A 20,995-nucleotide genomic window follows, 5' to 3' on the forward strand; every position below is an offset into this window, starting at 1 on the left:
TAAAAAAGACCTACTGGATAGCACAGGAAACTCTACTCAATACGCTAATGGCCTATATGGGAAAAGAATCTAAAAAGAGTGGATATATGTATAACTGATTCACTTTGCTGTACACCTGAAACTAACACAACATTGTAAACCAACTACTGGACTCCAATAAAAATTGAAAAAAAGAGAATATGGCAAACACAGCGCTAACGGGGATAGAGAGAGAGCATGTTCAGGACAACCCATCACCCTGTCGGGAAACACCTGCTTCTTGAGAGCGAGCACAGTTTAGTGAGGACGGAATATGCGCTTTGGAGCAGTCTGCCTGAGTTTGAGACTCAGCTTTGTGACTGACTGACAAGCCATGTGATCTTGGATAAGTTACCTAGCCTCTCTGTGACTTACTTTCCTGCCCTATAAAATGCAGTGTAGGTAGATTGCAAATGGCCATGAACACTCTGTAGCTCCTTCCATCAGGAGGTGGGGATTTTCATGGTTCCCGTCTCACAGTGTTACTATCTAGCTATAAAATTCTAGGCTACCTGGCACGAAGCAAACTTTCCAAAAAATGTAGCAATAGTTATTATCATCATACTGTTATTTGTCATTATCATGTCACTTGTGTGACAGGAAGGAGCTTTGGAACCAGACAGACATGGATTCAATGCCAGTGCCACTCACCGACTTTGGGTAAATGACTTCTCTGAGCTTTAGTTTCTTCACCTGTAAAACTGGGACAAGCAATGCCAGCCTTGCAGGGCTGTGGTGAGCTTGGCACAGAGTGGGAATCTCACGGAAGGACACGACTGTCACCATGCCTGCTGCTTGGCATACCCAGGGCAGCAGGACCTGAGCGCCCACCATGGGCACCTCCCCAGGCCCACCTGGAGCTCCATGGGACCTGGAGAGAACACGGGTGCACTGAGGCCCCTGCGGGGCTGCCTTCACCCCGATAGAGTCCTCATTTCTTGCTAGAAGTTGGACGGAGAAAATAATCAAAGGAGACAGTACCTTACACGTTCAAGGCGCCTGAGAAGCATCTCCCTGATATCGGCCGATTGACTACGAATTTCAGTTCAAAAACAGAGGGATGTGTTTCCTAGCAAGATTTTTCTTTTTAACACGTCTACTAGAGCAACACTTTTCTTTGATTGATTCCCAAACACCATTTTTTAAATATATCGTTCCACACCAAGAGGCTCTAATACAGTAGGTCTCAAGAAGGGACCAGGCCCCTGTGTTTTCTAAGAGCTGTGCAGTGATTCTGAGAAGTGCTGTGGCTGGCTGAAGGCAGAGGCAAAGAGAGGGGTCACCCTTCACCAGGCCTTCTACACCGTAAGGGCAGCGTGGCGTGGCGCGTGAGGGCTTAACTTGGAACCAGGGGATCTGGATCTGACTCCCAGGTCCCCACTGCTCGCCTTGGGACCAGGTAAGTCACTTCCCTTGCCGCCTTCACAAAGAGGATAACACCTGCCCTACTCACCTCCAGGCGCTGTGGTGCAGGTCAGATAAAATCATTCTTGGGCTTGGTTAAGAATCTTTCTGCCAATGCAGAGGACACGGGTTCGAGCCCTGGTCCAGGAAGATCCCACACGTCGCAGAGCAAGCAACTAAACCTGTGCGCCACAACTACTGAGCCTGCGCTCTAGAGCCCGCGAGCCACAACTACTGAGCCTGCGTGCCACAACTACTGAAGCCCACGTGCCTAGAGCCCGTGCTCTGCAACAGGAGAAGCCACTGCAATGAGAAGCCCGCGCACCACAACGAAGAGTAGCCCCCGCTCACCGCAACTAGAGAAAGCCCGCACACAGCAAAGAAGACCCAAGACAGCCAAAAATGAAAAATAAATAAAAATTTTAAATAAATATATACATATAAAGAGGAGACTGTCCTTTGCTTTTTCTGGCTCAGGTTTCCTCTCTATAGCCCCAAACATAAAAATGAAACACATTTGACCTTTTGTTGTTAGGGCCCTCTTGAAAGCTCTGCATGAGATTTATCATGTCAGGGGCCCTGCGGAGATTCTGTGCAAACTCCCATTATCCACCTCTGCCTGGCGCTTGTCTGTGAAACATTAATCGTATGAGCTCCAAGACCCCACAGTGGGCAGGAAATTCAACAAGCAGCTGCCCTTGCCACATTTGTTGCAGCCTGCCCTCCGCAAGGGGATTAGCCAGGGTGTCTCCCCAACCTGATTCACCAGAAAATAGATGCTTGAATCCCACCACCTCCCCTTCACTGGGGTGGAGGGAGCTTCAGATCAGAGGTATTTATAGATGATAAGGAAAAATAGAACTAAAAAAAGGCAGAATAGAAACATAGTGGGAAATGAAGAGGAATTGACTTGGAAAACAGAGAAGAACGATTCAAAACCTATTAGAAGTGGACACATTCAATTTTCAAAATAAGGCTTTCTACTTCCAAAGACTGACTGGGAATGTACAGTCTTTTAACAAATCAAGATTGCGACTTTCATCCATCCAAATAAATATTTTACATTTTCAACAACTGTATACTGTCTTCTCTCACTTTGCAAAAAAAATCCCTGGAAAGGTATGCATAAATCCATTTTTAAGTCTTAGTTTAGATGTACCAGAAAATTCTGTTTATGATGCTATCATGAAGGTTTTGGAATGTAGATGATTAAATTTTGTTTATAGACCCACGTGTTGAATGTTTTTAAATTTCTCAAGTCATAGGTGGAAGTGCGTGATTAAATGCTAACATTTATATAATGATTCGGATTTATGATGATATAGAAATTAAGCATGAAATTCTCTACTCTCCCTCTGATGGACCATCGGATTTAGACACCTGCAGTCTTGGAGAACACAGAGCTTGGTGCCATGTACAGAAATGCTATCACTACTTAGATTGGGCCGGGGGTCACAGGCCCTAAATGAACAGTTCGCTCTTGGAATTAGCTTGAACTGACAAATTTAGATTGAGTAGCATGTTTTCCTTGGCATGATTTATCCTTGCTTTGATCCTGGCCATCCTGAGGTTGTGTGGTTACACTGTGTATGTAGCTGGCTTAGTTTATTAATCCCATGGCTGGAGACCGTTCTACTGATTTAATGTTTATTGAGAACCCACAACGTGTGAAACACAGTACGAGCCCCAGCCTGAAGAGCTTCACACAGTGAAGTCAGCCACAGATACATCCTATGCACATAACGAAGACGCCAGTGCCTGAAGGGAAATCAATCAGGGACTTGCCTTGGGGAATAAAGGTGCTCCTAACCTCTCATCTGCGGGGGATGGACCCTGGTTCACTCCCAGATCTAGCCACACTCTTGCCTGGGTCCCCTTGACGCCAGCTCCGTGCCTTACTTATATTTGTCAGACTACTAGGTGTTCAGGAATGCAAGCCACAGGACAGAGGTGGTGAACGAGCCTACCTGAGAAAATAAACCTGGAACTTAGCACCCCCGGTAGAAGAGCAGACTGAAAATCCACAAGAACAAAAATTCAGAAACGTTACATCAATTGGAATAGTTACCTTAGCATCTCTCACAGTTGCTATTTCCAGGTAACTGTGGCCAACACATATTGAAACAGCCCCCAGCCGATTTAGTGAAATAAATCTATTGGTTGACTGCCCAAAGTAAGACTTGGAGACAACACTTGCAAAGAGGAGTACAGAACCTCCCATCAGCCTCAGAAAGGGCTAGTGCCAAGCCCCAGGCTGGCTCCATTCCCAGCCTTACGACTCCTTGCAGAAAAAGGGCTGGATACTTGGTATTAACTAAAATGAACGACTATATTAAATTAAAAGTTCTACCTCAACCCTCTGTGGATTTCTCTAGGACTCACTTCTGAGAGATTTGTTTGATCAGTTTGTTTTGTAGTCAGACACGTCTCAGATAGATTTCAGATAGAGGAAGAATTAATTAGTTGCCGATCTGCATAATTTGTAAAGATGTTTATAAACACAATTCTCCAGCCTCTTTAGGCTCTCCATAAAGTCCACATCAATGTTTAAAAAAATTTTTTTTAACTTAAGCTGTAGGCATGATAGAAACTGGTGGGAGCTTTTCTAGTAATTAATGGGAACGCTTTCCTCTCACAGTTGACTTAAATCAAACTATCAGGGAACATTTCAATTTTTTTAACATGCCAGCAACCAGGATTTGGAATAATTCATGGTGTATAACTTTATAACGCCATTGACCTAAAATTGAATGACAATACTTTAAAAAAATAACTGATGGGACTCATACAGAGCCTTACACAGAGATGTGTAGGGAAACTGTTGAATGGATACCTATATATTCTGTTATAGGATTTACCTCTATGTGATCCACCAGGTATTGTCTAAAGGCTAACAGAGTATTCCCAAAGCTTCATTCAGATGTTTCTGAGGTTCATTAGAAAGAGAATAATTCTTAAAGCATTTAACCTTGGATGCATGTTAAAATCACCTGAAGTGCTTTGAAAAATGCTGATACCCAGTCCCCATCTCAAATCAACTGGATTCTCTGGGGATAGGACCTAGGCACTGATGTTTTTTGAAAGCTCCCCAGGTAATTCTAGGAGCAGCCAGGGCTGAGAACCAGTGACTTAAACCCTCCAGTGAAGAGACCACAATTAATCAGATTCCTCCGCCAACTACTTCCACCCCTTCCCCCAATCCCTCCCGTCTCCACACATACCCATCCAAAGAATGATCTGAGGAAACAGGAAATGTCTAGCCTTGAGTCTCCCAAACAGTAGAGCTGCTGGAAGCACAGGAACAAGTCCCTGGGATGCTGGGAGATGAGCTCATTTGGGGTGGGGGAGTGACATCACGCTGTGCGTGGGTCACATTATTAGAGCACGGGCTCTTTGTTCCCTAAATCCACAGACGAAGCTGAAAGTTAGTTTTAGCGCCATTGCCAGAGGTAATGGCATCTCCCAAGTTCACCTGCCTTCTCCTTTCTCCAGCCTTTTCCTGCCCTTCCCCATGCTGTGAAAAGTCTAGTCATATAATTGCTAACGAGCCCAACGATGAATGGAGCCACTCTCCCGTTGTGGTTACTGACATCAGAGTAAAAGGGTATAATCCTTGTCATCCCCAAATCACCCCCTCTTTCCCTTCCTTTCGGGGCACACTTTAATGAGTGAATGAGCTCATTGAGAGTAAGAGAAGGGGAGAGGTGGGAAAACACTGGTTCTGCTCTTTAGTGCTGGAGTAGTACTGGAATCTTCCAGTTGGTAGCTGAATGGCTGCAGACACCACTCCATGGCCTATATGCCACAAGGGCTAATCTGACAGCTGCATATCATGTATCATTTCCCAAGACTCCTGCCTTCACTGCCACTGTCATTATTCCAACATCAATGTGGAAACCCTTGTCCCAGGGCTCTTCTCCTCATTTAAAGAGCTCTTGGGATGTTAAGGTAAGGATTAGCAGCCTGGTATCATGGCCCAACAGTCATCACCTCTTCCCTTCACCCTGAAAGGAATTAAGTGTTTGATCTGTGCATCCTGTAGGTGGCGCTTTACTTTTCTGTTCTGGATTTAAGTAAGCTTCTCCCCTTCCTTATATTCTGAGTTGATCGTGTTCCAAGTGGGTCACCACAGAGCAGGTGCTGAGCAGTCAGTTGACAGCTGTTGATCTGTTTCGAGATCAGGAAAAAGCATGTATGGCACACAGCTTACACTGAGTATCCAGAAAACCAAATATTTGAGTGCCTGCCTGTGGCAAACACTGGGTGTGTATATACAAACATACACGCGGATAGGGTGTCTGTCCTATGCAGTTATATATCCCCTTAAACGATTTGAACCTTTTCCTCTTTATCCCTATTTATCTATATCCTCATCGACTAATTCAGCTCATCATCTTCAAATAGAAATTGGGGGATAAGGAGGAGGGAAAACAGTAGCAAAACCTCTTGAAAGGTGGTTTGTAAGTGTTTTTGTACTATAAATTCAAGTGGATTTAAAATTAAAACCCCTTTGGCATATAAAGGTCTTATTCAGGAAATGCTGAAATCCTAGATGTAGCGTTGTAGGACATATTTCCCTGGAATCCCAGAAATTAATGGGTTCAAATTGACTAAGCAATTGTACCTCGGCTGAGCCCCTTTTAAAAGGCAACCTGAAAAGCTTTACCAACCCCAACAAAGCCATTTTAAACCCCCTGCTCATTGCTCCTTCATCTCCCCATTGAGCAAGCAGAAGAGGAACAAGGAAGGCAGCTACGGTCCTGAAATACTGTTCTGAACCAGGAGAAGGAGTTTTGTTTGGCCTTCAAGGGCAAACGGAGGAAATAATAAATCCTCTTTTCCTCTCCCCCGGCCTCCTGCAAGCAAAGCACAAGACTGTCAACAAAGCCCACTTAGCATTTTACAAAGACACAGGACAAGCAAAGACAGCTGGACAAGAAGGCTGGGCTGGAAGCTTTGCCCCTTATTGGCTTAGTATTAGCTTAGCTCTGGAATAAACTCTCCAGTCCGGCCTCGGGTGGGCATCCTCGGAGACAAGCGGACATGGAGTTCCCCAAGGCCTGGCGCAGCGGCATCAGATGAGCACGCTGACTGTCATGCTCTGGCCGTGCGGCGCGATCTTGCGGGGCCAGGTGAACAACAGCTTGCGTAGCTCCTCACGGAAGCTGTCGTGCAGCCAGGCGTAGATGAAGGGGTTGTAGCAGACCGAGCTCATGGCGAGCCAGTGGCAGAGCAGCTGCACTAACCCGAAGGCATAGGGGTCTATGGCGCGCGGGTCGAGATCCCGCAGCAGATTGAAGACGTGCAGGGGCAGCCAGCAGACGGCGAACACCACCACCACCACCACCAGCAGGCAGAAGGTGCGGCGGCGTCGCGCGCGATCCCAGTCCGCTTGGCTCGGGGTCACGCAGCCCGGCACCACGCGGTTGCGGAGCTTCACCGACACCCGGACGTAAGACAAGAGGATGACCAGCAGGGGGAGCAGGTAGGTGACGAGCAGCAGCCCCCAAGCGTAGAGCTGGCGCTGGCGCTCCTGGGACCCCCAGAACTCCTCGCAGAGGCGCACGCGGTGTGGCTTGAGCTCGACGTGGTAGGTGTGCACGGCGGCCGGCAGCGCCAGCACCGCGGACAGCGCCCAGATGGCCAGCACCGCGTAGGCGCTGAGGCGCAGCGAGATGCGCCGGCGCAGAGGGTGCACCAGCACGACGTAGCGGTCCACCGCGATGGTGGCGAGCGTGAACACAGACACATAGACGGTGACGGGCTGCAGGAAGAAGACCAGGTGGCACAGGCCGCCGCCGAACACCCAGCCGCGTGGCTCAAAAGCGTAGGCCAGCGTGAGCGGCACGCAGGCGGTGCACATGAGCACGTCCGACAAGGCCAGGTTGCCGATGAGGAAGTTGGTCACGTTGTGCAGCCGACGCACCCGTGCGATCACCAGCACCAGCAGGCAGTTGCCCACCAGCCCCACGACCACCACGATGCTGTAGAGCAGCACAATCAGCCCCTTCAGCTGATGCACCAGCTGCAGGCTCTGGAATGGCGCGATGGCCTGCGCGCCAGGACCAGCCGCCGACCCATTGCCCACCAACGCTCCTGAGCTCTGGTTGGCCGGAGTTGAAGCCGCCCGCAGCAGCCCAGAAAAGAAGTCAGGGGCCCCGGGACCCTGAGTCGCCAATGAGGCCATGGCCACCTGTCCAAAGAGAATCAAAGTCCGTCACTTCCCATTCTCTTTCCGCCCCCTCGTACACCAACTGCGCCCCTCAACGCACACACACACTTGAGTGACCCAAATATTCCTCTGGAATGACTGGCCACAATAAATAACAACAAAATTTAAAGTGCCGTCACCCCTACCTCTGTAAAATTAAGTCTGTGAGTTAGATGTGCACAGGTTATTTCAATGCCTTCTATTCTATTTAGAGCCCTTACAGTCCCCACAGGCCAGATCCAGGAGCACAGTCCTACCTGGTGACTGGGGCTTGGCGGATGGAAAAGCGCTCCGGGGAACGAGGGGGAGAATTCTGGCGGTCCCTAGAGGTCCTCCACCCAAGACGGCCGTGCAGCCTTCTCCGCTTCTCCGCGGAGCTGAAGAGATTCAAGCGTTCCCAGTGGGATCGCGGCGCCTCCCCTCCGCCCCGCCCCCCACTCCATCGTGCCCTTGTACGGAAAAAAGGGGCGGAGCACGCACCTCCCAACTCGGCGCTTAGAGAACTGGAGAAGTGGATAGTGTGGGGTGAATAGAAGCAGAAGAGGAAGGAGCGGCCGGAAACCTGGGCCGGAGGGGCGAGGGAGAACCTCTACTGCAGGAGCTTGCTGCGCCCCGGGAGAGTCCCGCTCTGGAGGAGAGCGCAGTGGACTAGGGAGAGGAGGGGCGTGAAGCCCCGGGCTCTACGGCAGGACCTGGTGCTGTTTGAACAAGGAAGGCGCAGGGGAGGAAGTGGGTGGGAGTTGAGATGGGATGTAGGGGAAAGATGAGGGACTCGCCCTCAAGCGATGGATTCTGCATGGAGTCCTGGCCTGCGCTAACAGGGTCGCATAGGGGGTTCTGTCAGGGATCTAAATATTCGCCGCAGGCCTTCGGGCGCTCGCGCTCCGCGGGACCCACTGAGCCTTCCCTCCGCCTAGGCTGATGACGCGATTCGAGAGTCGCGGGTCCGAACAAGCCCAAGGAAGTGTTCAGCACCACGGACAGCTCCCACGGCCCGGGCTGCGCCGCGCGTGAGTGCCTGCCAGCGGACGATTAGGGAGTGCAGCCCCTCTCTGTGTCCTATGCATTTGGAGAAGGAACCTGGTCCCTGGCCTGGTTCAAAGAGCTGCCTCGCCGCCTGCATCCTGGGCCGGAGCTGCAGACTTCAAGAGCTGTAGGGGGGAGTGGAGGAAGATGGGCCGGGGTCTCTGGGGGTCGGAGGGTGGTGACTTGTGCTCCTGCTACGGGTCACCGCACATAGTGCCAAGGACGGCGCTGTCTTTTATCTCCCTGGGTCAGAAAATGCAGCCTCCGTGCCATTTACCTTAGACAGGCTCACTGCGATACCTGCTCGCCACTCCTCTGCTATTCCCTTCTTCTCTTCCTCGTTCTCGGCTACCAAGTTCTAATCCGTATCTGCCTGACAATACCAGTAAGGATTGTCAGTTCTGAGACCCTACCCTCTCCTTCCTTAAATAAACACCCTTAGGCCGCCTCGCCACACAACATACACATACACACACACACACACATGCACATAAACACATATATATGCAGGATTTCTACCAGGATAACAAACATTTGAGAAACTTAAAAGTTACATACAATCTTTAGTAGTATTAAGTCATCACTGAAATGTACATTTAACCTGGACCAAGTTGGGGAAGGCAGGAAGGAGACTTTGTAGCCTCCCTCCTTTGAAGCTATCTCCTCCCTTCACATTTTCTTTCCTTTTCCCAGAGGATGGAGCTTCATTGTCCGTCTCTCATAAGCCCTTGTACTTTGTCTTCTGTCTGCAGATATTCCAATTGGGCTGGAAAGAAGTAAAATGATTCTACTCTCCAGATTTAAGTGATTCACTCGTACAGGGAGAAAAGTCAACATTGGAACAAAAGCAATCCAATTTTATGCAACTGTATTTATTCTAAACCCACGTGTTCTGGGTTATAATCACTTTAGCTAAAGCGAGTATGATATTAAAAAAAAAAACCTCAAAATAAAATACAATCTGTGCCTGCCTAATCCCTTACCCAGTGATTTTTCTCATCATGTTCACCAACAGGGTTATATATACCCAAGAGCAGAGGCACTCTTTTGCTTCAAAATATCTTTAACAGTGGCACAGTGGTTAAGAATCCACCTGCCAATGCAGGGGACACAGGTTCTTGCCCTGGGCCGGAAAGATCCCACATGCCGCGGAGCAACTAAGCCCATGCGCCACAATAACTGAGCCTGCGCTCTAGAGCCCGTGAGCCACAACTACCGAGCCAGCAAGCTGCAACTACTGAAGCCCACGTGCCTAGAGCCCGTGCTCTGCAACAAGAGAAGTCACTGCAATGAGAAGCCCGCGCACCACAACGAAGAGTAGCCCACACTTGCCACAACTAGAGAAAGCCCGCGGGCAGCAATAAAGACCCAATGCAGCCAAAAATAAAATAAATAAATTTAAAAAGAAAAGAATTCTTTAAAAAAAATCTCTAACAGAGGAAATTGTGGTAACATAGTTGAAAAGGATTCGGGATGCAGTTAGGCCTATAACTAGACCCATCACTCAAGTCAATATCATTGATTATATAATACTAAAGATAGTAACATGACAAACTTATCAACAACTAGAGGCCATGTAAATGTCAGTATTTGAAAGTTCAATATTGGGGTACCCTCCAGAGAAGAAAGTTGATCATTTGCCAAGCTCCTGATAAAATCTGGTAAGGGTTTCAGTGTTGTAAGCTTTTGCAAGATGGAAAGAAAGTGAACATCTCAGAATAGAACAGCCCATTTTAGATCTCTGTTCTCTCTGGTCCTTATTGGAGTTAAGGCTAGCGTCCCTCTCAGCTAGGACATCACAATTAAACCATACTAATGTTCAGACTTTCCCTTATTAATAGTGCTCCAGAAACCTGAGAGATCATGAATAAACAAAAAACTTTTAGGACAAATGAAGGAAAGATAGTACCTCACATAGTAAATAACAAACTATGGGATTAATCACTCTAGTCAACATCATTGATTATATAATACTAAAGATAGTAACATGACAAACTTATCAACAACTAGAGGCCATGTAAATGTCAGTATTTGAAAGTTCAATATTGGGGTACCCTCCAGAGAAGAAAGTTGATCATTTGCCAAGCTCCTGATAAAATCTGGTAAGGGTTTCAGTGTTGTGAGCTTTTGCAAGATGGAAAGAAAGTGAACATCTCAGAATAGAACAGCCCATTTTAGATCTCTGTTCTCTCTGGTCCTTATTGGAGTTAAGGCTAGCGTCCCTCTCAGCTAGGACATCACAATTAAACCATACTAATGTTCAGACTTTCCCTTATTAATAGTGCTCCAGAAACCTGAGAGATCATGAATAAACAAAAAACTTTTAGGACAAATGAAGGAAAGATAGTACCTCACATAGTAAATAACAAACTATGGGATTGTATTACCTCCCCTACCCCCAAAGTCTTCAATAGCCCATCAGACAAAGACCAGAGCCTTTAGCATGGCATTTCCAATCACATGCCCCCCCTCTTCTTATCCTCCCTCTTTTTTTTTTTTTTTTTTTGGTCTGTCTTCCCACATCTGTCTCAGTCCCTATATTCAGGCCACACTAGACTGTTGGACACAGACATGTCCTCACCATCCAACATCTCTCTTGGGGTTTATTCCCTTTCTCTAGAATACTGGCTGCTTCATCTCCACGCAACTTACATTCTTCACATCCTACGGGGCCCAACTCAAAGATTACCCTGGCTTCAAAGCCTTTTCCCTTTCATGATATTTCTGTCCTTTATTACATTATACCTTTGAAATTCTGAAAGTGTTTCCTCTAGAGCCTCCACCAACGATGATGTAAACTCTTTACAGGCAAGGGCCAATGTCTTGAAGCATTTTTGTACCTACATTACAACATGCCTGAACCCAGCAGATACCAAATAAATGTCCCTTTTGATTGAATGGATAAAAATAGCCCCCATTTATTGAGGGCATTTTACATGCCAGGCACTGTGCTAATTACTTCACACACATCATCCCATTTGATCCCCTCAAAACTATTGTGTTGTTTTTGGCTGCGCCACAGGGCTTGTGGGATCTTAGCTCCCCAACCAGGGATCGAACCCATGCCCTCGGCAGTGAAAGCGTGGAGTCCTAACCACTGGACTGCCAGGAAATTCCCCTCAAAACGATCATTACGTTCATTTTACAAATGAGGAAAGTGGTACTTCAAGGCTAAGTAACTAACCGTAATGGCACAACTAATAAGCAGTGGGGCTGGAATCTCAACTTAGATTTGCCTGACTCTGGAGGCAAACACTCCACTACTATACTTCACTGCCTCTGAATCCATGACAGATGCACTGAAAAATACAAGTAGGTTCTGATGGGGTTGAATAAATAAAGGAAACCCCTGCTCCACTGTGGTGTATTACAGGAAGCTCTAACAAATTTGGTTACAACTCTACCTTTATTGTGTTTAAGCTAAACAGATCTTTAGGAACTTCCCTGGTGGTGCAGTGATTAAGAATCCGCCTGCCAATGCAAGGGACATGGGTTTGAGCCCTAGTTCAGGGAAGATCCCACATGCCGGTGGAACAACTAAGCCCGTGCATCACAACTACTGAGCCTGCGCTCTACAGCCCGTGAGCCACAACTACTGAGCCCGCACACCTAGAGCCCGTGCTCTGCAACTAGAGAAAGTCCGAGTGCAGCAACAAAGACCCAACGCAGCCGAAAATAAAAATAAATTAAAATTTAAAAATAAATAAACAGATCTTTATGCCTCACCCAAATGTCCCTTGCTTATATCCCATGTAGGAGACAAAACCTTGGGCTGTATGAACTTCAGGAGGTGGTATTATGCTTTATGATGACAATAGGCAACAGGACGTAGAGAACAGAAGACAGAGACAACAGAGGTGAAGACTGCAGTTAGGAGTCTGAGAAAACTGCTTAAGGGCTCTGAAGATTTTATGACAGCTAAGTGCATACTGATACATGGCAATTAGCCCAAACTTATGAGAAACCACTAGAGGTCATCTTTTTAATTACTAGGGAGGAGAGAACAGTTTTTGAAACTTAAGTCCAGACAATAACAGAACAGATCCTCCCCCAGACATGAGTTTTGTCTTCTAAGCCTGCCCTGTGTGTGTTCCAAGAGCCAGGCACCCCCTGGCTTCTCAGACTGAGCCAACTCAGTGTGGCAGGCTGGTCACCTACGGGAGAGGAGAGCCCGTGACAGGCAGTGTGAGAACAGACACGGCCTCACATACGAACACAAAGAAAACCTCATATGCTTCCATTAGACGACTTTGGGAAAATGCTTCTTTTCATCTCATACTCCAGACATACTAATTATTGCTTCCAGCTCTGTCACACACACACTACTCGTTTTTTAACTCTTCAGTTCAGCTTTGCCCAAACACAGAGTGGAGGCTTCAGTGCTATTATTCTGACCCGAAATCATCTTTCTTTGTTTGGTCTTCTCTTCTCACCCCATCAAAAATCAAAAGGGAGGGAATTCCCTGGTGGTCCAGTGTTTAAGACGCCACCCTTCCACTGCAGTGGGGGGCGCGTTCAATCCGTGGTTGGGGAACTAAGATCCCGCATGCTGCGCTGTGCCGCCAAAAAAAAAAAAAAAAACTCAGAAGGGAGCCAAATGGCCTTGTGTTCCTTAACCCAGAGTCATCGCTGAAGTAGCATGCAGGGCATACATCTTGCATCTGTCTCATTTTAATCTGGGCCCCATTGTGGGTCGCCACTCTTGGGCCTGGATACCTAGGCCACCTCTGGGCTTTCTCTAGTCAACCTTGTGTGAGAGCTCTTGACCATGCTCTTAGCTCTGGAAGGGTGAGAAGGCACAGAAACTTGCTAGAAAGAAAACTTACTGTTAGATGATCTCACACACACGTGGAGTTCAGAGGATGGGGTAAGGCAGCCCGTTATTTTTCTCACTCGTCACCTATCAGGCCATACTTATTTCACGCAGACTCTGGACAGGTCCCAGGGAATCACTAGATACCAGTGGTGATCCTTGCTGGCAAGGTCTCAGAGTGGAACATCTACAAGTCAAATACACTTTCCTTTTACAGTGTAGATTCCTGCTAATTACATAATTTTGTAACCAGACTAACAAAGTCTTGTCTTTTCTCTACCTTCAACGATCCAGAAGTTAGGCTATCTCCCCAGGAAAGGAGTGGGTAACCCCCCAGAGTAACATGAGGCGCTGGGGTGTGGTAGGAAACTTCCCTGCCACCTGAGAAAAGGGAATGATAAAACCTGCTAATTCAACAGCTATTTGTGATTCATCTATATGTGACAAGTCCTGGACAAGGTGCATTGAGTGAAAGATGAGTATGACACACTCCCTGCCCTCAAAGAGCTCACAGTCTGGGGCAGAATTTTCTAGAAACAGAGTCAGCTAGCAGAAGGAACTATGAAAATAATCTCAGGATGCTGCTACTCTAAAAAACCCGACGTTAAAACTGAAAAGCCCTGTGGCTTTAGTAAATTAGCAATCTCTGGGAGTCTTGATTCCCAATTATTTTCAGACTTATATATTTCATTAGAGCTGTTTTTCTAATTTCTTTTTCCTTTTTTCATAATGGTTTATACATGAATTACCCACTCAGCTAGAAATAAGGAAATAATACCTTGAGTTAGCAGTCAGGGTATTAAGAATAAAGAGGTGCACACAAGCACTTCATACTGATGGGCACATTTGCGTCAATCCTGGCTGGTCTATTCCCACACCCATCTCTGGACAAGTTTCTTCAGTATCTAAACACTTAAAGAAATAAACACAAAAGTTGTTTTCAAACACAAAGCTTCCCACCTCCAACACACATTGAAAAGGTGATCAATATGTTAAAATAAAACATAAAAGTATTCTCTAAGCCAATCTTCCGTCATAGCAAGCCAAATGTTAACCTGCTTGCTCTTGGCTGGAGTGGGGCAGGTGCCCTCAATCCTTCCTGTTCTCTTTTAACCTCTTCTAGGCCCAGAATGTGAAGGCTTCCAGTTCCCTCAGAGAAGAGCTGCCTGATGTGGTCTCCCCCTGCCCGGTCTTTAACCTGCTCCCAGAAGTTCTAAAGCCCCGCACCTAGAGCCTGGAAAGAAAGGAGGACCTTCGGTCTTTGCTTCTAAACTGAATATGCATAATGTTACTAGATGAAAGGAGACTTTTTTAAAGGACTCTGGGTTTTAAAGAACTTCACCACTGATAAACCTTGTGCATCAGTTAGAGCTCTTCCTTGCAAACAACAGAACCCACTCTGGTTGGTTTAAGTAGAAGAGAATGGCAGCTCAGCCCTGTAACTGCCGAGAGGACTGGGGGATCAGCCTCAAGACGCAGCTTCCAAAACCATCCTTGATGAAGAAATCTCCACCCCACATGCAAAGATGCTGTCAGTGCTGTCACCTCCACCAACGCCATTTTGCATCAGGAATTCAATCTTGCAGCCATCACTGTTCCCCAAAGCCAGGCACCTCTGCAGCCACTGTGTCCAACAAAATGGGGCCCCCATTTCCTTAGGTGTCCTCAGGTCTCACATTTCTTTTTTTTTTTTTTTTAATATTTATTTATTTATTTGGCTGCTCTGGGTCTTAGTTGCAGCACGTGGCATCCTCGTTTCAGGATGCAGGATCTTGTTGAGGCATGCAGGCTCCAGTTCCCCGACCAGGGATTGCTTCCCCTGCATTGGGAGCACAGAGTCTTAGCCACTGGACCATGAGGGTGGTCCAGGTCCCTCATTTCTAAATGAAAGTTTCACTCAGGTGTATCTGAGGGGCAGAGCCTGGATCCCATACCTGAGTTCTAATTGCAAAATATGCTGGGAGTTTGGGTTCTGACTTCCACTTTGATGGAAGATGATGAGGAATTTCCCCAAACAAGAGCAGATGACAACCAGCCATGAGTTATAACAAATGTTCAGTCTACCCTATTATCAGTCTTCAACATCAATTTTAAAGACCGAAAGCTGGGGCTTCCCTGGTTGCGCAGTGGTTGAGAGTCCGCCTGCCGATGCAGGGGACACGGGTTCGTGCGCCGGTCCGGGAAGATCCCACATGCCGCGGAGCGGCTGGGCCCGTGAGCCATGGCCGCTGAGCCCACGCGTCCAGAGCCTGTGCTCCGCAACGGGAGAGGCCACAACAGAGAGAGGCCCGGTTACAACAAAAAAAAAAAAAAAAAAGACCAAAAGCTCTGAGGAGACCCATACGCTCTCTTAATTTGCTACCCTGCTTCTCCATCATTTTGAATGAAAATCTCAGATTAAGACGAGAGAATTAAGGATGTAAAAGTATTATGTACATTTTAGAGCATATTAATTTAGTTTACCCTAATGTATGTAATAACTGTGCCCCACTTTATGAGAAAAACTCCCCCCAAAAAACAGCTTTCAAAGATATAAGAAATATAGCAACACCTTATACCAGGGTTTCTCACCCTCGGCACTAGTGACATTTTGGACAGGATAAATCCTGTGTCGTGGGAGGTTGTCCTTTACATTATGACATGTTTAGCAGCACCCCAGGCCTCTTCCCTCCAGATGCCAGTTGTACACACACCTAGTTGCAACAACCAAAAATGTTTCTAGCATTACCAAATATCCCCTGTGGTGGGGATAGGAGACAAAATCACCCCTGGTTGCGAAGCAGTACCCTACACCAATACAGCACTTTTAAAATTCCCAAAGTACTCTGCTTGGGAGTGCTACCAGCCTTCATAGTTGGCTCTCTTCAGACAGCAAGATCCCAGAGCTGTGTCTCAAAAACACTGAATTTTCTCAGATTGTCCTCTTACTGCTTCTTAAAACAGCAACAGGGCAAATGGAGAAAGATGACGTTTAAGACAAAAAGAAATCCCTACGATAAGCACAAGTTGATTGCCAACAGCAGGACAGAAATGGTCACAAAGTCCAAATAAGGAAGAGCATACAGCTCTCGGGCTTGGGTAACGGCGCCGCCACTACTAAGCATGAATTGTCCTATTCACAGAAGAATCCCAGTTTTGGAAAATATAAGAAATTCATAATAATGCCCATCTCTGAAGAACGCTGAGAAGATCCAATACGTGTGAACAAGCTGGCACACAGCTGGCTCACAGTAATGGGGGCTACTTTGGGGGAACCCTTTGTCCTGCCTTATGTCACCACCTCTTGTCAAAGGGTTTCTGGCGTGCAATTCCAACTCTTTCACTTGAATGTTACTCTGGAAGATAGTCTTTGTAATGAGAAGAATTAGCTAGTTTTTAATCTAAAGGCTTTCCTTCATTTCATCCTTGTTTACTAGGCATACAAAGCCCAGGGTGAGACATTGCAAGAAGAATCAGAGACCCCAAGAAAAGAACAACATTGTCTAGAATTCTGCAGTCTAGTAAGAGAGCAGTCTACAAAAATCACTATGCTGTATGATCTTGATAAATGCTACTACCACCACCTGCTGTGAAAGGGGGACATGAATGCTCACTGGGAAATTTACTAATTGCTTTAGTAAATTAGAATGGTGTTTACCCTTATACATCATATTTATTTTAACGCACAAGAGTCTTGGAAGTGTTCACAACATTTGTTACTCAACCATATCAACATTGCACAGGTTGCTTAAACATGTCCCCTTTCTTATGTTTATGTCAAACATACACAACAACTTAGGGCCCATTATGAATAAGTGTTCAGGTGGCAGGAAATGAACAAGAAGCGAGTGTTCACTGTGTCTTTCTAATTATCAAAATGTTCTTCAGGCTGAAGCTTTGTGTCAGGAATCCATCCCCCTTCTTTCCCCAGCCACCGCTCAGCATCATTTCTTCCCAGGGGAGGTGTTCCCAGTAACCCCCGCATCCCTAGCAGGCCCTGGTGTGGAGCACCTGGGTGAGGGTGCTGCATGGCACAGCTCCTTCCTCCTCCCTTTGATGGTGTATGTCTTTGAAATGTATGTCTTTTTTTTTTTTTGCGGTACGCGGGCCTCTCACTGTTGTGGCCTCTCCCGTTGCAGAGCACAGGCTCCGGACGCGCAGGCTCAGCGGCCATGGCTCACGGGCCCAGCTGGTCCGTGGCATGTGGGATCCTCCCGGACCGGGGCACGAACCCGTGTCCCCTGCATCGGCAGGCGGACTCAACCACTGCGCCACCAGGGAAGCCCAAATGTATGTCTTTAACAATATCCCAAGAGGTCCAGGACTGATGCTGCCAGGGCTGCCTATTTTTGATGTGATTATCCAGGGCTGGGGGGAGGTCCAGGCTGGCTGAGTTGCTGGACCTGAACTCTCTGAGACATTCTAGGGCAGCTGTAGTACCTGCCCTTCACTTATCTAGGGTCTCTTGCCACAGGCAGTCTCACTGCAACCATCCCTGGACTTCACTCAATTCCTGAAGATCTAGGACACAGTCAGGCCACCTTCTTTAGTGACACTCTGTACAAAAACCCCCTTAAAAGACATAAGGCTTGACCAACCTGCCCAAGTCAGGATCTCAGCCCATTTTATTTTTCAACTTTTGATTGGACTCTTACCAATAGCCAGATATTAGCAGCATGGATGGCATACCTAACCTTAGTCTATTAGAAGTAGAAAATATATACAAGTGCATAGATAGATAGGTAGCTAAATGATAGATAGATAGATAGGCATGGAGACCAAAACAAAACACTTGAAAGCCATTTCTATTACATTCTTTTCCTAAGGTAGGGACAAGACAATTTGCTTTCCCATTTTGCTTCCTATCCCGTTTCATTATTGACTAGAAATGGCTTTTATGGATGGTAAAAATTATCTTGTATGTGCATTGTGCCATTTAGCAGTGAAGGGCTCTTTGTGGTCACATTTACATGGAACCCATGACCTTATGGAAGCCCCTCATTTGGGTTTCCATTAATATATGTCTCAGGATGAGCCAAACTGCACCTCATTACGTCCACCTCTGAATTATTATGTACACATACCTAAGTTCATTCTGGTGTTGCTATCTAACGTGACGGCCCCTTCCTGTCTTTTTTTTAGACAAAGCACAGAACTGCTATGGTCCTCGCAGTGTTTTTCAAGTGCATTGTTCATGTGTGTGTGCGCGCACACCACACACACACACACACACACACACACAGCTTTTCGGGATGGCAGTCTGGCAGTTAGAATGTCTAGGATGAGTGTGTCTTCCCTGTGTTTTATCTTAGCAAGTGGGTCCCTGTCACCAGGGAAACAGCCCTGGCTTTCATCTGTGAGGACATCGTGAGCAGTGTCTCAGCAAAGGGGGAAGAACAGAAACGTATTATTCTCCTCCCAAAGACTACCTTCATCAGAATCAACTCTGGCCCTTATTAAAAATGCAGATTGAGGGAATTCCCTGGTTGTCCAGTGGTTAGGACTCAGCACTTTCACTGCCGTGGGCCGGGGTTTGATCCCTGGTCGGGGAACTAAGATCCCGCAAGCCCGGAGGCAGGGCCAAAAAACAAACCAAAAATGCAGATTGATGGACCAAAAGACAGACCCATTAAATCAGAATCGCTGATGGTGAGACCTGGGAAAAAGAAGCTATCACAAGTACTGCGGGTTCTCCTGATGCGCACTCAAGCGTGAGAACCACTGTCCTACAGTCTGCCATGCGTAATCCTGGCTCCCTACTTCCCCAAAGTTGACTGGGATGCCAGCCCGGGGGCACGAAGCAGCTGCCAAATGCAGCCTGGTTTTCTGCCACAGAAGCGCAACCGTGGATTTCAGCCCTCACACTCTCCTTGTATGAAAGACACTGGAAGACAATTGTCTTGTACTAGCTCGGTGGTTTCTCTATAGCACATCTTTTTCAAGTTACTTTTAATGACATAAGTAGCATCTGAACACATTCTCCTGTTTAACAGACATAAAACAGAGAAGCCTAAAACCCCACTCTCTCCCTCAGAGGTTACACGTGTCCTTTCTCTGTGCATTTACATGCATATATCTGAACCCGGAGAAAAGTACTGATGGACATTTAGGTTGTTTGCCACTTTCTGTTATTACAAACCTCACTATAATAAAGATAATAAAGATGTTCCAGATGTCGGTCAAAGAGTACAAACTTCCAGCTGTAAGATGAATGAATTCTGGGTGTCTGATGTACGGCATGCTGATTATAGTTAATAATACTGTATTGTATACTTGACAGTTGATAAGAGGCTACATCTTAAATTTGTTCTCACCACAAAAAAGACAGGGTAATTATGTGACGTGATGGAGGCGTTAGCTAACACTATAGTGGTAATCATTTTGCGATGTATAAGTATATCAAATCAACTAGTGCACCTTAAGCTTACACAGGGCTGTATGTCAACTGTATCTCAATGATGCTGGAAAGAAGATTCCATGTACTTGTATTTGGGTTGAGAGTAAAGCATACTGTGAGTGATGATGTCTTCTAGCTGACCAACATATTCTCACATTGCTCGATATTCATTAGTTATTTTGCAAAAACTCAAGATTCAAATGCAGAGAAATTAAAATAAAATAAAATAAACATGTTCCCGTATGCCTTCTTAGAGAGATTTCTCCAAGGGGCCATTCAGCAAAGGAAAATTTAGAAGTCACAAGATGTGACCCAATTCAAACTTATTAGCGCTACAGGGGACTCTCTTTTGCTTCATGAATTATAACAGCTTATTAACTACAGCTTGAGTTCTTATAATGGTCAGGTGAGGGTGGAAAGGAAATGCAGCATTTTCCATGGATGTTGGGAAAACCCCCAAACACCCCAACCAGGTTTTTCCTGCATGCTCCCCTTCCTACAGCCCATTGCCAACCAAGGCCTCACGATGGCCGCTGGGAAGGACAAATTCTCCTGAGGCAAGGGTGTGGCTGGGGGAACACTGGCTCAGCCGGCAGGAGCTGTGTCAAGTGCACGCGTCGGCCTCAGTAAGGTTCTGCTTTCCACTTGGTTCTGGGCTCAGCAGAGGGATCTCTACTTTAATATGTTGTTGAAATGAGGCACCCGTGGGGTACATCACTGAAGCTCATAACCCCATGACAAATAATGTCTGAGGCCAAAATCCAAGCCAGTGGAGCCCTGGACCAGGTGGAGTCCACAGGACAGGCTGGGATCGTCACCAGCCAGGATTTTGTAGAGCGAGCTGGGATGAGGAGAAGCAGACAGCTTGAAGAGGTATAAGAGGAAGGCAAGCCTCATGCTCCTGGACCATGACTCAGGACATCGGCTGCAAATCCCGCACGGAAAGTAACTACCAGAGCAAGCCCTACCCAACTCAGGATCTCTGTGTCCTCATCGGTAGAGCAGGCTGGGGAAGGAGAACTAGACAATCCCAGAGGTCTCCACAAGCTCTGATAGTCCAGGAGCCCAAGTCTGTGGTCCTGAGAGAGTCACGTCAACTATCCACACGCCTGGACGCCATCGCTCACTTGTCTGCACACACCTGGAT

General features: G+C 46.8%; 1 protein-coding gene across 1 annotated transcript; it reads right to left on the reverse strand.

Annotated features, from left to right (window-relative positions):
- Window positions 1-5,885: 5,885 nt before the first annotated feature.
- PRLHR (prolactin releasing hormone receptor) lies at window positions 5,886-8,135 on the reverse strand. Its single transcript, XM_024756089.1, has one exon. The coding sequence runs from the start codon at window positions 7,607-7,609 to the stop codon at window positions 6,497-6,499; it is 1,113 nt and encodes a 370-aa protein (XP_024611857.1). The 5' UTR covers window positions 7,610-8,135; the 3' UTR covers window positions 5,886-6,496.
- Window positions 8,136-20,995: the final 12,860 nt, after the last annotated feature.

The sequence above is a fragment of the Neophocaena asiaeorientalis genome, unplaced genomic scaffold, assembly GCF_003031525.2.
Source record: "Neophocaena asiaeorientalis asiaeorientalis breed wild unplaced genomic scaffold, Neophocaena_asiaeorientalis_V1.1 scaffold85, whole genome shotgun sequence".
NCBI lineage: Eukaryota > Metazoa > Chordata > Mammalia > Artiodactyla > Phocoenidae > Neophocaena > Neophocaena asiaeorientalis.

Bases quoted from the DNA above. Each gene is read 5' to 3' on its own strand.
- PRLHR (XM_024756089.1), bottom strand. From the start codon at position 7,609: ATGGCCTCATTGGCGACTCAGGGTCCCGGGGCCCCTGACTTCTTTTCT.